This window comes from Dryobates pubescens, chromosome 10 (genome assembly GCF_014839835.1).
Source record: "Dryobates pubescens isolate bDryPub1 chromosome 10, bDryPub1.pri, whole genome shotgun sequence".
In the NCBI taxonomy this organism is placed as follows: domain Eukaryota; kingdom Metazoa; phylum Chordata; class Aves; order Piciformes; family Picidae; genus Dryobates; species Dryobates pubescens.
In genome coordinates this window covers 16,133,100-16,145,956 of record NC_071621.1, presented here as the reverse complement: position 1 = coordinate 16,145,956, position 12,857 = coordinate 16,133,100, and the positions used below count along the sequence as shown (strand labels likewise).

Here is a 12,857-nt window from a genome sequence, read left to right as displayed (position 1 = left end):
ACATGGCCAAGGACACCAAGCAGCTTGGTGGTGGTGGTTGGTGACATGGCCAAGGACACCGAGCAGCTTGGTGGTGGTGGTTGGTGACATGGCCAAGGACACCAAGCAGCTTGGTGGTGGTGGTTGGTGACATGGCCAAGGACACCAAGCAGCTTGGTGGTGGTGGTTGTGACATGGCCAAGGACACCAAGCAGCTTGGAGGTGGTGGTTGTGACATGGCCAAGGACACCGAGCAGCTTGGTGGTGGTGGTTTCCCAAGTCTGGGCATTGTCTTCAGGTGTGCTGGCTCTGATTTTGGTGGATCCTCCTCATCCTCATCTCATTAGGAAGTGAGAGTAGGTCACCAAGAATGCCAGGGCGGGCTGGATTTGGGATGCTGGGCTGAGCAAAGGTGATGCTGGAGATCTCCAGGAAGGTGACAACACTGCTGGCTTGTGTCTAACCCAGCCCACAGTTCTCTCTTGGGTGGCAAATCCAGCATGGGTTGTGTCCTCCTTCCCACTTTCCAGTCTGGCCAGGCATGCTGCCATTGTTTTTCACCACCAGTGGTACCAGTGGGCCCATGTCTTTTACTGGTGTGGCCCCATTCTGGGGACTAGGAGGATAGGAATGTCCCAGTACTACCCTCAAAACCATACCTGACAGGGGTCTTGAGCTGGAGAATCACACAGCCCCATGTTCTCCAGACAGGTATCAGCTGAATAAACCCTCTGAAGCCTTCCAATGGCCTCGTTCTGGGGACTGGAGGATAGGAATGTCCCAGTACTACCCTCCAGACCATCCATGCCGGTAGCCTTGAGCTGGAGAATCACAGAGCCCCAGGTTCTCCAGATAGATATCAGCTGAATAAACCTTCTCCAACCTTCAAACAGCCCCAGCAGGGAGTCTTTAAATGAGAAGGGGAAGAAGCTGTCCACTGGAAGCTCACCCTGAGCCAGGGACTGTGTCTCCATGGTCCCACCTTGTCCTTTGTGGTCCCACCACCTTCTCCAAGGTCCCACCGCTGTGTTGGTGGCTTGACCACCGATGAAACATGGTCCTAAGATGCTCAGAGTGAGCAGCCAAGCCAGAGAGAGCACTGGGTGGGATTAATACTGTCTCATTGCAGGCTGGAGACGGGAGGAAAGTGCTGAAAGCTGGGCAGATGCTGTCCTCCTACCCTCCAGTGCACCACACACACTCTCCCCAGTGAAACCATCCCTGCTCCACAGAGAGCCTCAGTGCCAAATTGCTGCACGCCTGGTCCCGATGGCACCGAGGTAGCCTCACGAAGTTCAGTAAGGACAAGTGCAGGGTCCTGCATCTGGGGAGGAATAACAGCAGGCACCAGGACAGGTTAGAGGCTGCCCTGCTGGAGAGCAGCTCCATGGAGAAAGACCTTGGAGTGCTGGTGGGCAGCAAGTTCTGCAGGGGACAGCAATGTGCCCTTGTGGCCAAGAGAGCCAATGGCATCCTGGGCTGCAGCAAGAGAAGTGTGGCCAGCAGGGCCAGGGAGGTTCTTCTGCCCCTCTGCTCTGCCCTGCTGAGACCACAGCTGCAATCCTGTGTCCAGTTCTGGGCTCCCCAGTTCAAGAGAGACAGAGACCTGCTGGAGAGAGTCCAAGGGAGAGCCTGGAGGATGCTTAGGGGACTTGAGCATCTGCCCTGTGAAGAGAGACTGAGAGCCCTGGGGCTGTTTAGTGTGGGGAAGAGAAGGCTGAGAGGGGATCTGATCAATGTCTCTCAGTCTCTGAGGGGTGGGTGTCAAGTGGAGGGAGCCAAGCTCTTTTGGGTGCTGCACTGCAATACGCCAAGGAGCAATGGATACAAACTTGAACACAGAAGGTTTCAGCTGAACAAGAGGAGAAACTTCTTTGGTGTGAGGGTGCTGGAGCCCTGGAGCAGGGTGCCCAGAGAGGTTGTGGAGTCTCCTTCTTTGGAGCCTTTCCAAACCCCCCTGGATGCCTTCCTGTGCAGACTCCCCTGTCTGACCCTGCTCTGGCAGGGGGGTTGGACCTGATGATCTCTGGAGGTCCCTTCCAACCTCTGATGCTCTGTGACGCTGTGCTGGATGTTGTGGCCCCCTAGGAGCCGTAGGGGCCGCAGCGGTCGTTCCTCCAGCGGGAGCTGACCTTGCCCAGCAGGGACTTGGTGCTCTCGCGGAACCGCCGCTGGGTGAAGTAGAAGAGGATGGGGTCCAGGACGCTGTTGGCGCTGGCGAAGGGCCGCGTGGACTTGTAGGCGGCGGCGAAGGCCTGCAGGGCCGGGCACGGCAGGGCGGGCGAGGAGCGCGCCAGCAGGTAGAGGCTCTTGGTGAGGTGGAAGGGCAGGAAGCTGACGGAGAAGACGATGACCACCATCACCACCATCCGCACGGCCTTGCCCTTCCGCTGCCGCACCGCCAGCCCCAGCAGCTCGTCCCTCCGGCACAGGATCCGAGCCATGCGGCAGTAGCAGCCCAGGATGGCGGCGAAGGGCAGCAGGAAGCCGGTGACCGTCAGGGTGATGCCGTACGGGAAGTAGGCGGCGGAGCCCTCGGGGGGGCTCAGGTCGTAGCAGACGGTGCGGTTGCGCTGGGTGCCGGTGGAGGCGAAGACGAAGGTGGGCAGGCACTGGGCGGCCACCACCAGCCAGCCGGCGCCGCACACCAGCCAGGTCAGCTTCTTGCCCTTCTTCTTGTGCCAGGAGGCCAAGGGGTGGCAGATGCCCAGGTAGCGCTGGACGCTGATGCAGGTGAGGAAGAGGATGCTGCCGTGGAGGTTGGTGTAGAACTGGAAGCGGACCAGCCTGCAGGTGAAGTCCCCGAAGGGCCAATAGTCCTTCTGGGTGTAGTTGTAGATGAGGAGGGGCAGGGAGCAGACGTAGAGGAGGTCGGCGGTGGCCAGGTTCAGCATGTAGATGGTGGTGCGGCTGAGGGCCTGCCGGGTGGCCCAGATCTGCCCGATGACCACCGCGTTCAGGGGCAGCCCCAGCAGGAAGACCACCGAGTAGACCAGGGGCAGCAGGACGTGCTTGAACTCCTCGTGGAAGGTGCAGGAGTTCCTCCGAGCCCCAGCCAGGGCCGTCCAGTTCTCCATGGTGCCTGGGTCCCTCCTGTCCGGGGAGCCCCTCGGCGGCAGCAGCAGCAGCTGTGGATGACAAAGGGGATGGTTGGTGGCTTCACCTGCAGCCCCAGCAGGGTGAACCTGCAGCCCTGTAGCTCCATCCTCCCGGGGTGGGGGCGACCCCAGGGAGGTGGTGGGGTTGGCATCGGTGGGGGGGTTTAAGAAAAGCCTGTTTGAGGCACTCAGTGCCATGGTCTGGTTGATTAGTTAGGGCTGGGTGATCAGTTGGATTTGATGATCTTGGAGGTCTCTTCCAACCTGGTTGATTCTGTGTGCTTCTGTGATTGATTCTGAGATTCTGTGATTCTGTGATTCTATGATCTAGGCTGGAGGGATGAAGGACTCCAGGGCAGCCCTGTGGAGAAGGGCTTGGGGATGCTGCTGGGTGCAAGGCTGGACCTGAGCTGGCACTGAGAGCTGCCAGCCCAGAGTCAGCCCTGTGCTGAGCTGATCCCCAGCAGTGTGGGCAGCAGGGGCAGGGAGGGGATTCTGCTCCTCTGCTGTGCTCTGCTCAGACCCCATCTGCAGTGCTGGGGCAGCTCTGGAGCCCTCAGCACAGCACAGGCAGGGACCTGTTGGAGTGAGGCCAAAGCAGGGCCTGTTGGGACAGGACAAGGGATGATGATTTGACACTCAAAGAGGGAGATTCAGACTAGAAAGAAGGGAGAAATGTTTGACACTGAGGGTGGTGAGGCCTGTCCCAGGTTGCCCAGAGAGGTGGGAGATGCCCCATGGCTGGCACCATTGCAGGTCAGGTTGTTTGTGGCTCTGAGCAACCTGTTCTAGTTGGAGATGTCCTTGCTGAGAGCAGAGGGGTTGGACTGGATGACCTCCGAACCTCCCTTCCAACCCAAACCACTTTGTGATCCTAAACCACGCCGATGAATTCAGGGCTCCATCAGGATGGTGTACTGAAGCTTGTGGGACCGTGCCAGGGTGGTGCCAGCTAGTACAGCTTGGTGGCTGTGATCACCACCACCTCACCTTCACTTCCCTCTGCCCTTCACACCCCGCAGAAACCCTTGCCAAATCGCCCTCTCAGCTCAGTATGGGAGAGGAAACCGTGCCATGGTCCCAGCACAGCTTCCTCCTCCTCTGCAGGGGGTGCCAAAGCCCTGTGGCTGCTCACCAGAGCCTGCTGTCCTCTGGAGCTTCAGGGCATGGGCTCCAACACTCCCCACAGATGGTTTGTGGTTGCTGTCGGCCGGGAAGCGGTGCTGGTGACACTCTGGTCCCAGAGGTTTGTGTGTTTGTGGGCAGAGAGCCCATCCGTGTGGTCCGTGGGCTGCTCTGAGCTGGGGAAGAGGCCATCTGCTCTTCTTAGAGGCTTGGAGAGGTCCCTGAACCCCAGCTCTGTCACTTGGCTGGATCCCTTGCCAGGCCACCCGTGGGTGCTGCATGCTCCTGGCTTGCAGCAGCTTGGAAGTGTTGACAGAATCACAGGATCCCAGGATGCTTGGGGTTGGAAGGGACCTCTGGAGATCTTCAAGTCCACCCCCCTCTGCCAGAGCAGGACCATAGAATCCAGCACAGGTCACACAGGAATGCATCCAGATGGGGCTGGAAAGGCTCCAGAGAAGGAGACTCCACAACCTCTCTGGGCAGCCTGTTCCAGGGCTCTGTGACCCTCCCAGTGAAGAAGTTCCTCCTCAGGTTGAGGTGGAACCTCCTGAGCTGGAGTTTATATCCATTGCCCCTTGTCCTATCCCAGGGTGCAGCTGAGCAGATCCTGTCCCCTCCCTCCTGACCCCCAGCCCTCAGATATTGATGAACTTATTAAATCCCCTCTCAGTCTTCTCCTCTCCAGGCTAACCAGCCCCAGGGCTCTCAGCCTCTCCTCACCAGGCAGTGCTCCAGGGCCCTTCAGCAGCCTTGTAGCCCTCCCTTGGACTCTCTCCAGCAGATCCCTGTCCCTCCTGAACTGAGGAGCCCAGAGCTGGATGCAATATTCCAGGTGAGGTCTCAGCAGGGCAGAGTAGAGGGGGAGGAGAACCTCCCTGGATCTGCTGGCCACACTCTGCTGAATGCAGGATCCCAGGATCCCATTGGCCTTCTTGGCCACCAGGGCACATTGCTGGCCCATGCAGAACTTGCTGCCCACCAGGACTCCCAGGTCCTTCTCCCCAGGGCTGCTCTCCAGCAGATCACCTCCCAGCCTGTCCTGCTCCAGTTTCTTCTTCCTCCCCAGCTGCAGGACCCTGCTCTTGTCCTTATTGAACCTCATGAGGTTCCTCTCCTTCCTCCTCTCACTTCCTCTGTCACTGGAGAGCTGTCTGTAAGCCTGGCTGTTGGCATGGGGCCATCACCCACTTCCCCCACGTGTCATAGAATCATAGAACCACAGATTTGTCTGGGTTGGAAGGGACCTCAAGGATCATCCAGCTCCAGCCCCTCTTCCATGGGCAGAGACACCTCACACTACATCAGGTTACTCAGAGCCACATCCAGCCTGGCCTTCAACACCTCCAGGGATGAGGCTTCCACCACCTCCCTGGGCAACCTGTGCCAGGCTCTCGCCACCCTCCTGTCCTGGAGGTAGGAATGAGCCTGACTGGCACTGGGTGGCCACACCAGTTTGAAAGGGAAAGTGAGGGTGGGAGAGAGGTGGCCAAGCTCTGGCTGGGTGCATGGGGAAGAGGGGACCACAGGGGTGGGGCCCCAGAAGTGCAGGGGCCACCTTGTTAGCTCCTGCCACCACGGTGGCCCCACTTTGGATCTCTGGGGATCCAGCCCCAGGGCACAGCCCACTCACAGGGTCAGGCTTGGGGAGAGTTTTGGGGACACACACAGAGCTCCTCTGGTTTTGGGAGTGCTCTGGGCTTGTAGACCACCTCCCACCCCAACTACCCCTGCTGCTACATGTCCCTCCTACTCCCCTTAGCACCCCACTGAACTCCCACTGTGCCCCACTGCCACCCAGCTCCAGGCAGTGCCACTGCCCACCTCAGCCACCTCCAAGCCATTATGTGCCCCAGGGCTGTGACCTGCCCTATCCCTTGCCCCCACCCCCAGAACCTCCACCAGGACCCCAAGCTAGGGCAGCACCCACCCTGGGCACCCAGGGAGACCTCTGCCATCCATACGTGCCCACAGGAACCTCACCATGACATTGGGGACAAGGTGGGGGGCAAGAGGAGTTTTGGGGCCCCAGGAGGGCATCTTACCTGCTGGGGTGCCACAGGGTATCAGAGGGTGCCAGGAGGTGCCCCAGGGTGCTGGGACTTGCTGCTGTGCCCAGCACAAGGGCACATCTAGGGCCCCAGGGAGCTGTGCTCACCCTGCTGAGCAATGCTTCCCCTTTCCACTCAACGACAGCACTCAGGGATGATGGGGAACAGAAACTTGGGTGGCAGGGTGGGCATTGCCCTGCATGGCATGGCACCCTGGGCATCACATGGCATGATGGCAGGGTGGGAACTGTGCTTCTGGCACAGCAAAGCCAGGGTGAGCAGTGCCAGACAAAGCACCACGGGCACCACATGGCACTGCACAGCAGGGTGAACACTGCCCTGCATGACATGGTTCTGTATGGCACAGCACCATGGGCACCACATGGGCACTGCACAGCATGATTCTGCCTGGCACAGCACCATGGGCACCACACGGCACTGCACAGCATGATTCTGCCTGGCACAGCACCATGGGCACCACACAGCACTGCACAGCATGATTCTGCCTGGCACAGCACCATGGGCACCACATGGGCACTGCACAGCATGATTCTGCCTGGCACAGCACCATGGGCACCACATGGGCACTGCACAGCAGGGTGAACACTGCCCTGCATGACATGGTTCTGTATGGCACTGCACCATGGGCACCACATGGGCACTGCACAGCATGATTCTGCCTGGCACAGCACCATGGGCACCACACAGCACTGCACAGCATGATTCTGCCCAGCACTGCACCATGGGCACCACACAGCACTGCACAGAATGATTCTGCCTGGCACAGCACCAGGGGCAGCACACAGCACTGCACAGAATGATTCTGCCTGGCACAGCACCAGGGGCAGCACACAGCACTGCACAGAATGATTCTGCCTGGCACAGCACCATGGGCACCACACGGCACTGCACAGCATGATTCTGCCTGGCACAGCACCAGGGGCAGCACACAGCACTGCACAGCATGATTCTGCCCGGCACAGCACCATGGGCACCACACGGCACTGCACAGCATGATTCTGCCTGGCACTGCACCATGGGCACCACATGGGCACTGCACAGCATGATTCTGCCTGGCACAGCACCATGGGCACCACACAGCACTGCACAGCATGATTCTGCCTGGCACTGCACCATGGGCACCACATGGGCACTGCACAGCATGATTCTGCCTGGCACAGCACCATGGGCACCACACAGCACTGCACAGCATGATTCTGCCCGGCACAGCACCATGGGCACCACACAGCACTGCACAGCATGATTCTGCCTGGCACAGCACCATGGGCACCACACGGCACTGCACAGCATGATTCTGCCTGGCACTGCACCATGGGCACCACATGGGCACTGCACAGCATGATTCTGCCTGGCACAGCACCATGGGCACCACACAGCACTGCACAGCATGATTCTGCCTGGCACTGCACCATGGGCACCACATGGGCACTGCACAGCATGATTCTGCCTGGCACAGCACCATGGGCACCACATGGGCACTGCACAGCATGATTCTGCCTGGCACAGCACCATGGGCACCACATGGGCACTGCACAGCATGATTCTGCCCGGCACAGCACCATGGGCACCACACGGCACTGCACAGCATGATTCTGCCTGGCACAGCACCATGGGCACCACACAGCACTGCACAGAATGATTCTGCCTGGCACAGCACCATGGGCACCACATGGGCACTGCACAGCATGATTCTGCCTGGCACAGCACCATGGGCACCACATGGGCACTGCACAGCATGATTCTGCCCGGCACAGCACCATGGGCACCACACGGCACTGCACAGCATGATTCTGCCTGGCACAGCACCATGGGCACCACACAGCACTGCACAGAATGATTCTGCCTGGCACAGCACCATGGGCACCACATGGCACTGCACAGCACGATTCTGCCTGGCACAGCACCATGGGCACCACACGGCACTGCACAGCATGATTCTGCCTGGCACAGCACCATGGGCACCACATGGGCACTGCACAGCATGATTCTGCCTGGCACAGCACCATGGGCACCACACAGCACTGCACAGCATGATTCTGCCTGGCACAGCACCATGGGCACCACACGGCACTGCACAGCATGATTCTGCCTGGCACTGCACCATGGGCACCACACGGCACTGCACAGCATGATTCTGCCTGGCACAGCACCATGGGCACCACATGGGCACTGCACAGCATGATTCTGCCTGGCACAGCACCATGGGCACCACACGGCACTGCACAGCATGATTCTGCCTGGCACAGCACCATGGGCACCACACGGCACTGCACAGCATGATTCTGCCTGGCACAGCACCATGGGCACCACATGGGCACCTGTTCCAGTATTCCACCACTCTCATAGTAAAGAAATGCCTCCTCACATCCAATCTAAATCTGCTCTTCTCTAATTTGAAGCCATTGCCTCTCATCCTGTCCCTGCAGGCCTCTGCAAACAGTCTCTCTGCAGCCTTCCTGTAGCCCCCTGCCTGCTCCTGTCCAGCTTCTCCCCTCCCAGCACCCCCAAGGCCTTTTCCTCAGGGCTGCTTTCCATCCCCTCCTCCCCCAGTCTGTATTGATAGTGAGGATTGTTCCAGCCCAGGGGCAGAGCCCTGCACTTGCTCTTGTGGAACCTCCTGAGCTTCACCTGGGCTTCCCCTCTCCAGCCTGTCCAGGTCCCTCTGGATGCCATCCTGTCCCTCTGGTGGATCCACAGCACCACTCAGCTTGGTGCCACCTGCACACTGCTGATGGTGCCTGGATCCTGCTGTCTGTAGCACTGATACAAATATTAACCAGCACAAGTCCCAGCACAGACCCCTGAGGGACACCACTTGGCACTGCTCTCCATCTGGACTTCAAGCCATTGTGCACCACCCTCTGGAGGGAAACAGGTCACTGAACCTCAGGGAGGGTTAGGAAAGGCAGAGGAGAAGAGGAAAATCCCTCTCAACCCCAGGAAAATGCTGGCTGCAGGATGTGCTGAGAACAACCTTCCTTTTAGACACCGGAGAATCCTCCCCCGAGCTGTACCTGCTGGAAGCCCACAAGCTGCCATCAGCCAGAGACCATCACTGCTGCCACTTCAGGAAACCACATCAAGATCCTTGACTTCATCCTGCTGCTGTGCCCCTGGCAGGTCCCTGGGGCAGGAGGTGGCCTGGTGGAATAACCCCCAAAGGTCCTTTTTGCAGCAGGATGGAGCTGGGCTGAGCAGAATTGGGTCTGAGTCAGACAAAACTGAGCCACCAGAGTCAGACCAAAGCAGGGAGGATGGGGTCTCAATGGGTCAGACCACAGCAGGCAGGATAGGGCTGGACTGGACAAGATGAGACACTCCAGGGTATGACTGAACTGCTCTGGATGAGACCCACCAGGGTCAGATTGAACCAGGCAGGATGAGCCCCACCACAGTCAGACAAACCAGACTGGATCAGACCCAACAGAGTCAGACTGAGCTGAGCAGGATGGGACCAGAATGGGTCAGACCACAATGGGAAGGATGGGGCTGGACTGGGCAGGATGAGACCCACGAGGGTCCCAGTGCACTGGGAGAACTGGCAAGGATGGGATCAGATCCAGAGAGCACTGGGTCAGAGCTGGAGAGCAGCAGCACATGCATTCAGCTCTGGAGTGGACCCAAAGCCTCCCCAGATCTGCTGGGCTTGGCTCTTGGGGAGGTTTGGCAGCTTTCATGGCCAAGCAGAGCTTAAAATGCCACCATGACCCCCATGGCAGGGCTGGTGTGGAGCTCAGAGAGGTGAGCTCAGCCCAGTTCCTCTGCTCTGACAGCCTGGGGTGGTGCTGGCATGTGCCTACAGCTCCTGGGGCATCCACAGGGATCAGCCCCATCGCTTGTGGAGTATGCTGGGATCTGCTCCAGGGATCTGCTCTTCCCCTGTCTCTCTCCAGTGTGGGTGGCAGAAGCCTGAGCTCCAGCTTTACACAGCTTTATTCCCATGGATTTGAAGAGAAGCACAGCTCATGGGGATGGGCACCAGGAGAAGCCCATCCTGGATGAGACTGGGGGAAGGAAAAGGAGGTGCCCTGGCACCACGGTGTTGGGCACCAAGAGAAGTCCCTCACAAAATGAGACCTGAAGGGGGGAGGAGGGGAAAGGGTGCCCATGGTGGTGGTGGTGCTCTGCAGGATGGAGTCACCTTTATCTCAGCAGCTTTAAGGTGCCTGAGAAGGAGGAAGGCAGTTGAGAGAGAGAAGTGCTTGCAAACCATCCACATGGGGGATGGCTTCCTCCCTTGGAATCTTTCCTTCTTGGTTTCTCCTGCCCTGGGAGCAGACCATGGTGAGGACATCTGGGTGGAAGTGAAAGCTCCAGCTCAGCAGATTTCAAAGGGGATGAAGGGGGAACACTCCCACCCCACATGGCAGCCACACGTGGCTGAAGCCACCACATTCCTGTCCCCAAACCCCTCCAGGCTGGTTCCCAAACAGCTTCAGGTGTCCATGGATGTCTCCCACCTGTCCCAGCATGGTTGAGGACCAAGGCTTGGGTGTTCTAAGGGACATCTCCGTTTATCAAAGCCTGAAGGTTTAATGGTGAGGCCAAACTGGCCCAGAGTGGTATTTTGGGTGCTTGGCATCACAGGATCAGGTTGAAAGGGAGCCCTGAAGTTCACCCTGTCCAAGCCTGCTGCAGCCAGCAGGGACACTGCTAACTAGATCAGGCTGCTCAGGGTCCCATCAAGTTTCACCTTGAATGCCTCCAGGGATGGGGCCTCAACCACATCTCTGAGCAACCTGTTCCAGTATTTCATCACCCTCATTGTAAAGAACTTCCTGATGATGTCTGAAGTGACATGGACAGGGGTGGTCCCTCTGGTGACACCAGGTGGCTTTGCCAGCAGTGCTGCCTGCCCTTTGGTGGCTCCCTTCCCCTCCCTATGCATTGGTGCCCCAGTGCTAAAAGAAATCCACGTCTCAGGGATGCTCTGAGGAAGCTGGCAGCATTTTCCTGCTGGAATGGGCAGTGCTGGGAGGTGGAGAAGGTGCAATAAGTTGGTCTGTTCTCAGCTGGGCTTGTACAGACCGGCAGGGGATGGACATACAGGCACACACAGAGCCATGTTCACCTGTGTGTGCACACATGGAATTGTGTGGGTTGGAGGAGACCTCTGAGATCATTCAGTCCAACCATCACCCCAACACCACTGTGGCCATTAAACCATGTCCCCAGGTGCCCTGGCCACAGGTTTCTTGAACACCTCCAGGGCTGGGGACTCCACCACCTCCCTGGGCAGCCTGTTCCAATCCCTGACCACTCTTGCAGGAAACAAATTCTTCCTAATCCCCTACCTAGCCCTCCCCTGGCACAGTTTCAGGCCATTTCCTCTCCTTCTGTCACCTGAGACTGGGGAGAAGAGACCAACCCCCAACCTGGCTCCAGCCTCCTCTCAGAGGGCTGTAGAGAGCAATGAGATCTCCCCTGAGCCTCCACTTCTCCAGACTGAACACCTCCAGTTCCCTCAGCTCTTCTTCCCCAGCCCTGTTCTCCAGACCCTTCCCCAGCTTTCTTGCCCTTCTCTGGACCTGCTCCAGCCCTCAATGTCCTTTTTGGGGTGAGGAGCCCAAAACTGAACACAGGGTTTAAGGTGAAGCCTCAGCAGTGCCCAGTCCAGGGGAACAATCCCTGCCCTGCTGTTGCTGGCCACACCATTGCTGCTCCAGGCCAGCCTGCTGCTGCCCTTCTTGCCCACCTGGGCACCCCCTGGCTCATCTTCAGCCTGCTGTTAACCAACACTCCCAATCCCCCTGGTCCTTTTCCACCAGGCACATTCTAGCTACTCTGCCCTGGGCCTGGAGTGTTCATGGGGTTGTTGTGACCCAAGTGCAGGACTCAGAACTTGCCTTTATTAAATCTTGGTCAACTGGCATCAGCCAATTGATCCACCTTGGCCAGATCCCACTCTAGAGCTTCCCTACCCTCCAGCAGAGCAACATCCCATCCATAGGACCACAGGATGTTAGGGGTTGGAAGGGACCTCTGAAGATCAAGTCCAACCCCCTCTGCCAGAGCAGGAGCATAGAATCCAGCACAGGTCACACAGGAACACATCCAGATGGGGCTTGGAAAGTCTCCAGAGAAGGAGACTCCACAACCTCTCTGGGCAGCCTGCTCCAGGGCTCTGGGACCCTCCCAGGGAAGAACCTGAGGAACCTCCTGTGCTGTAGTTTATATCCATTGCCCCTTGTCCTACCCCAGGGTGCAACTGAGCAGAGCCTGTCCCCTCTCTCCTGACCCCCAGCTCTCAGCTATTTATAAACATTGATCAGATCACCTCTCAGTCTTCTTTATTTTAGTGTCATCTACTCCTCTACACATAAATACAGAACTGGAGGATGCCCTGGTTTGGAAGGCACCTTACAGATCACCCAGTTCCAGTATACCTCTGTACATTTATCTACAAACACAGAACCAGAGAACCACAGAATTAACTAGGCTGGAAAAGACCTTTGAGATCCTCCAGTCCAACCTATCACCCAACACTATCTCATCAACTAAACCATGGCACCAAGTGCCCCATCCAGGCTCTTCCTGAACACCTCCAGGGATGGTGACTCCACCACCTCCCTGGGCAGCACAT

General features: G+C 58.2%; 1 protein-coding gene across 1 annotated transcript; it reads right to left on the bottom strand.

Annotated features, from left to right (window-relative positions):
• Window positions 1–2,035: 2,035 nt before the first annotated feature.
• Window positions 2,036–3,056, bottom strand: P2RY6 (pyrimidinergic receptor P2Y6). Its single transcript, XM_009902923.2, has one exon. It carries the CDS (start codon window positions 3,054–3,056, stop codon window positions 2,064–2,066), a length of 993 nt encoding a protein of 330 aa, XP_009901225.2. The 3' UTR covers window positions 2,036–2,063.
• Between the last annotated feature and the right edge of the window lie 9,801 nt (window positions 3,057–12,857).

Coding starts and splice junctions, on each gene's coding strand:
- P2RY6 (XM_009902923.2), bottom strand. CDS start 3,056: ATGGAGAACTGGACGGCCCTGGCTGGGGCTCGGAGGAACTCCTGCACC.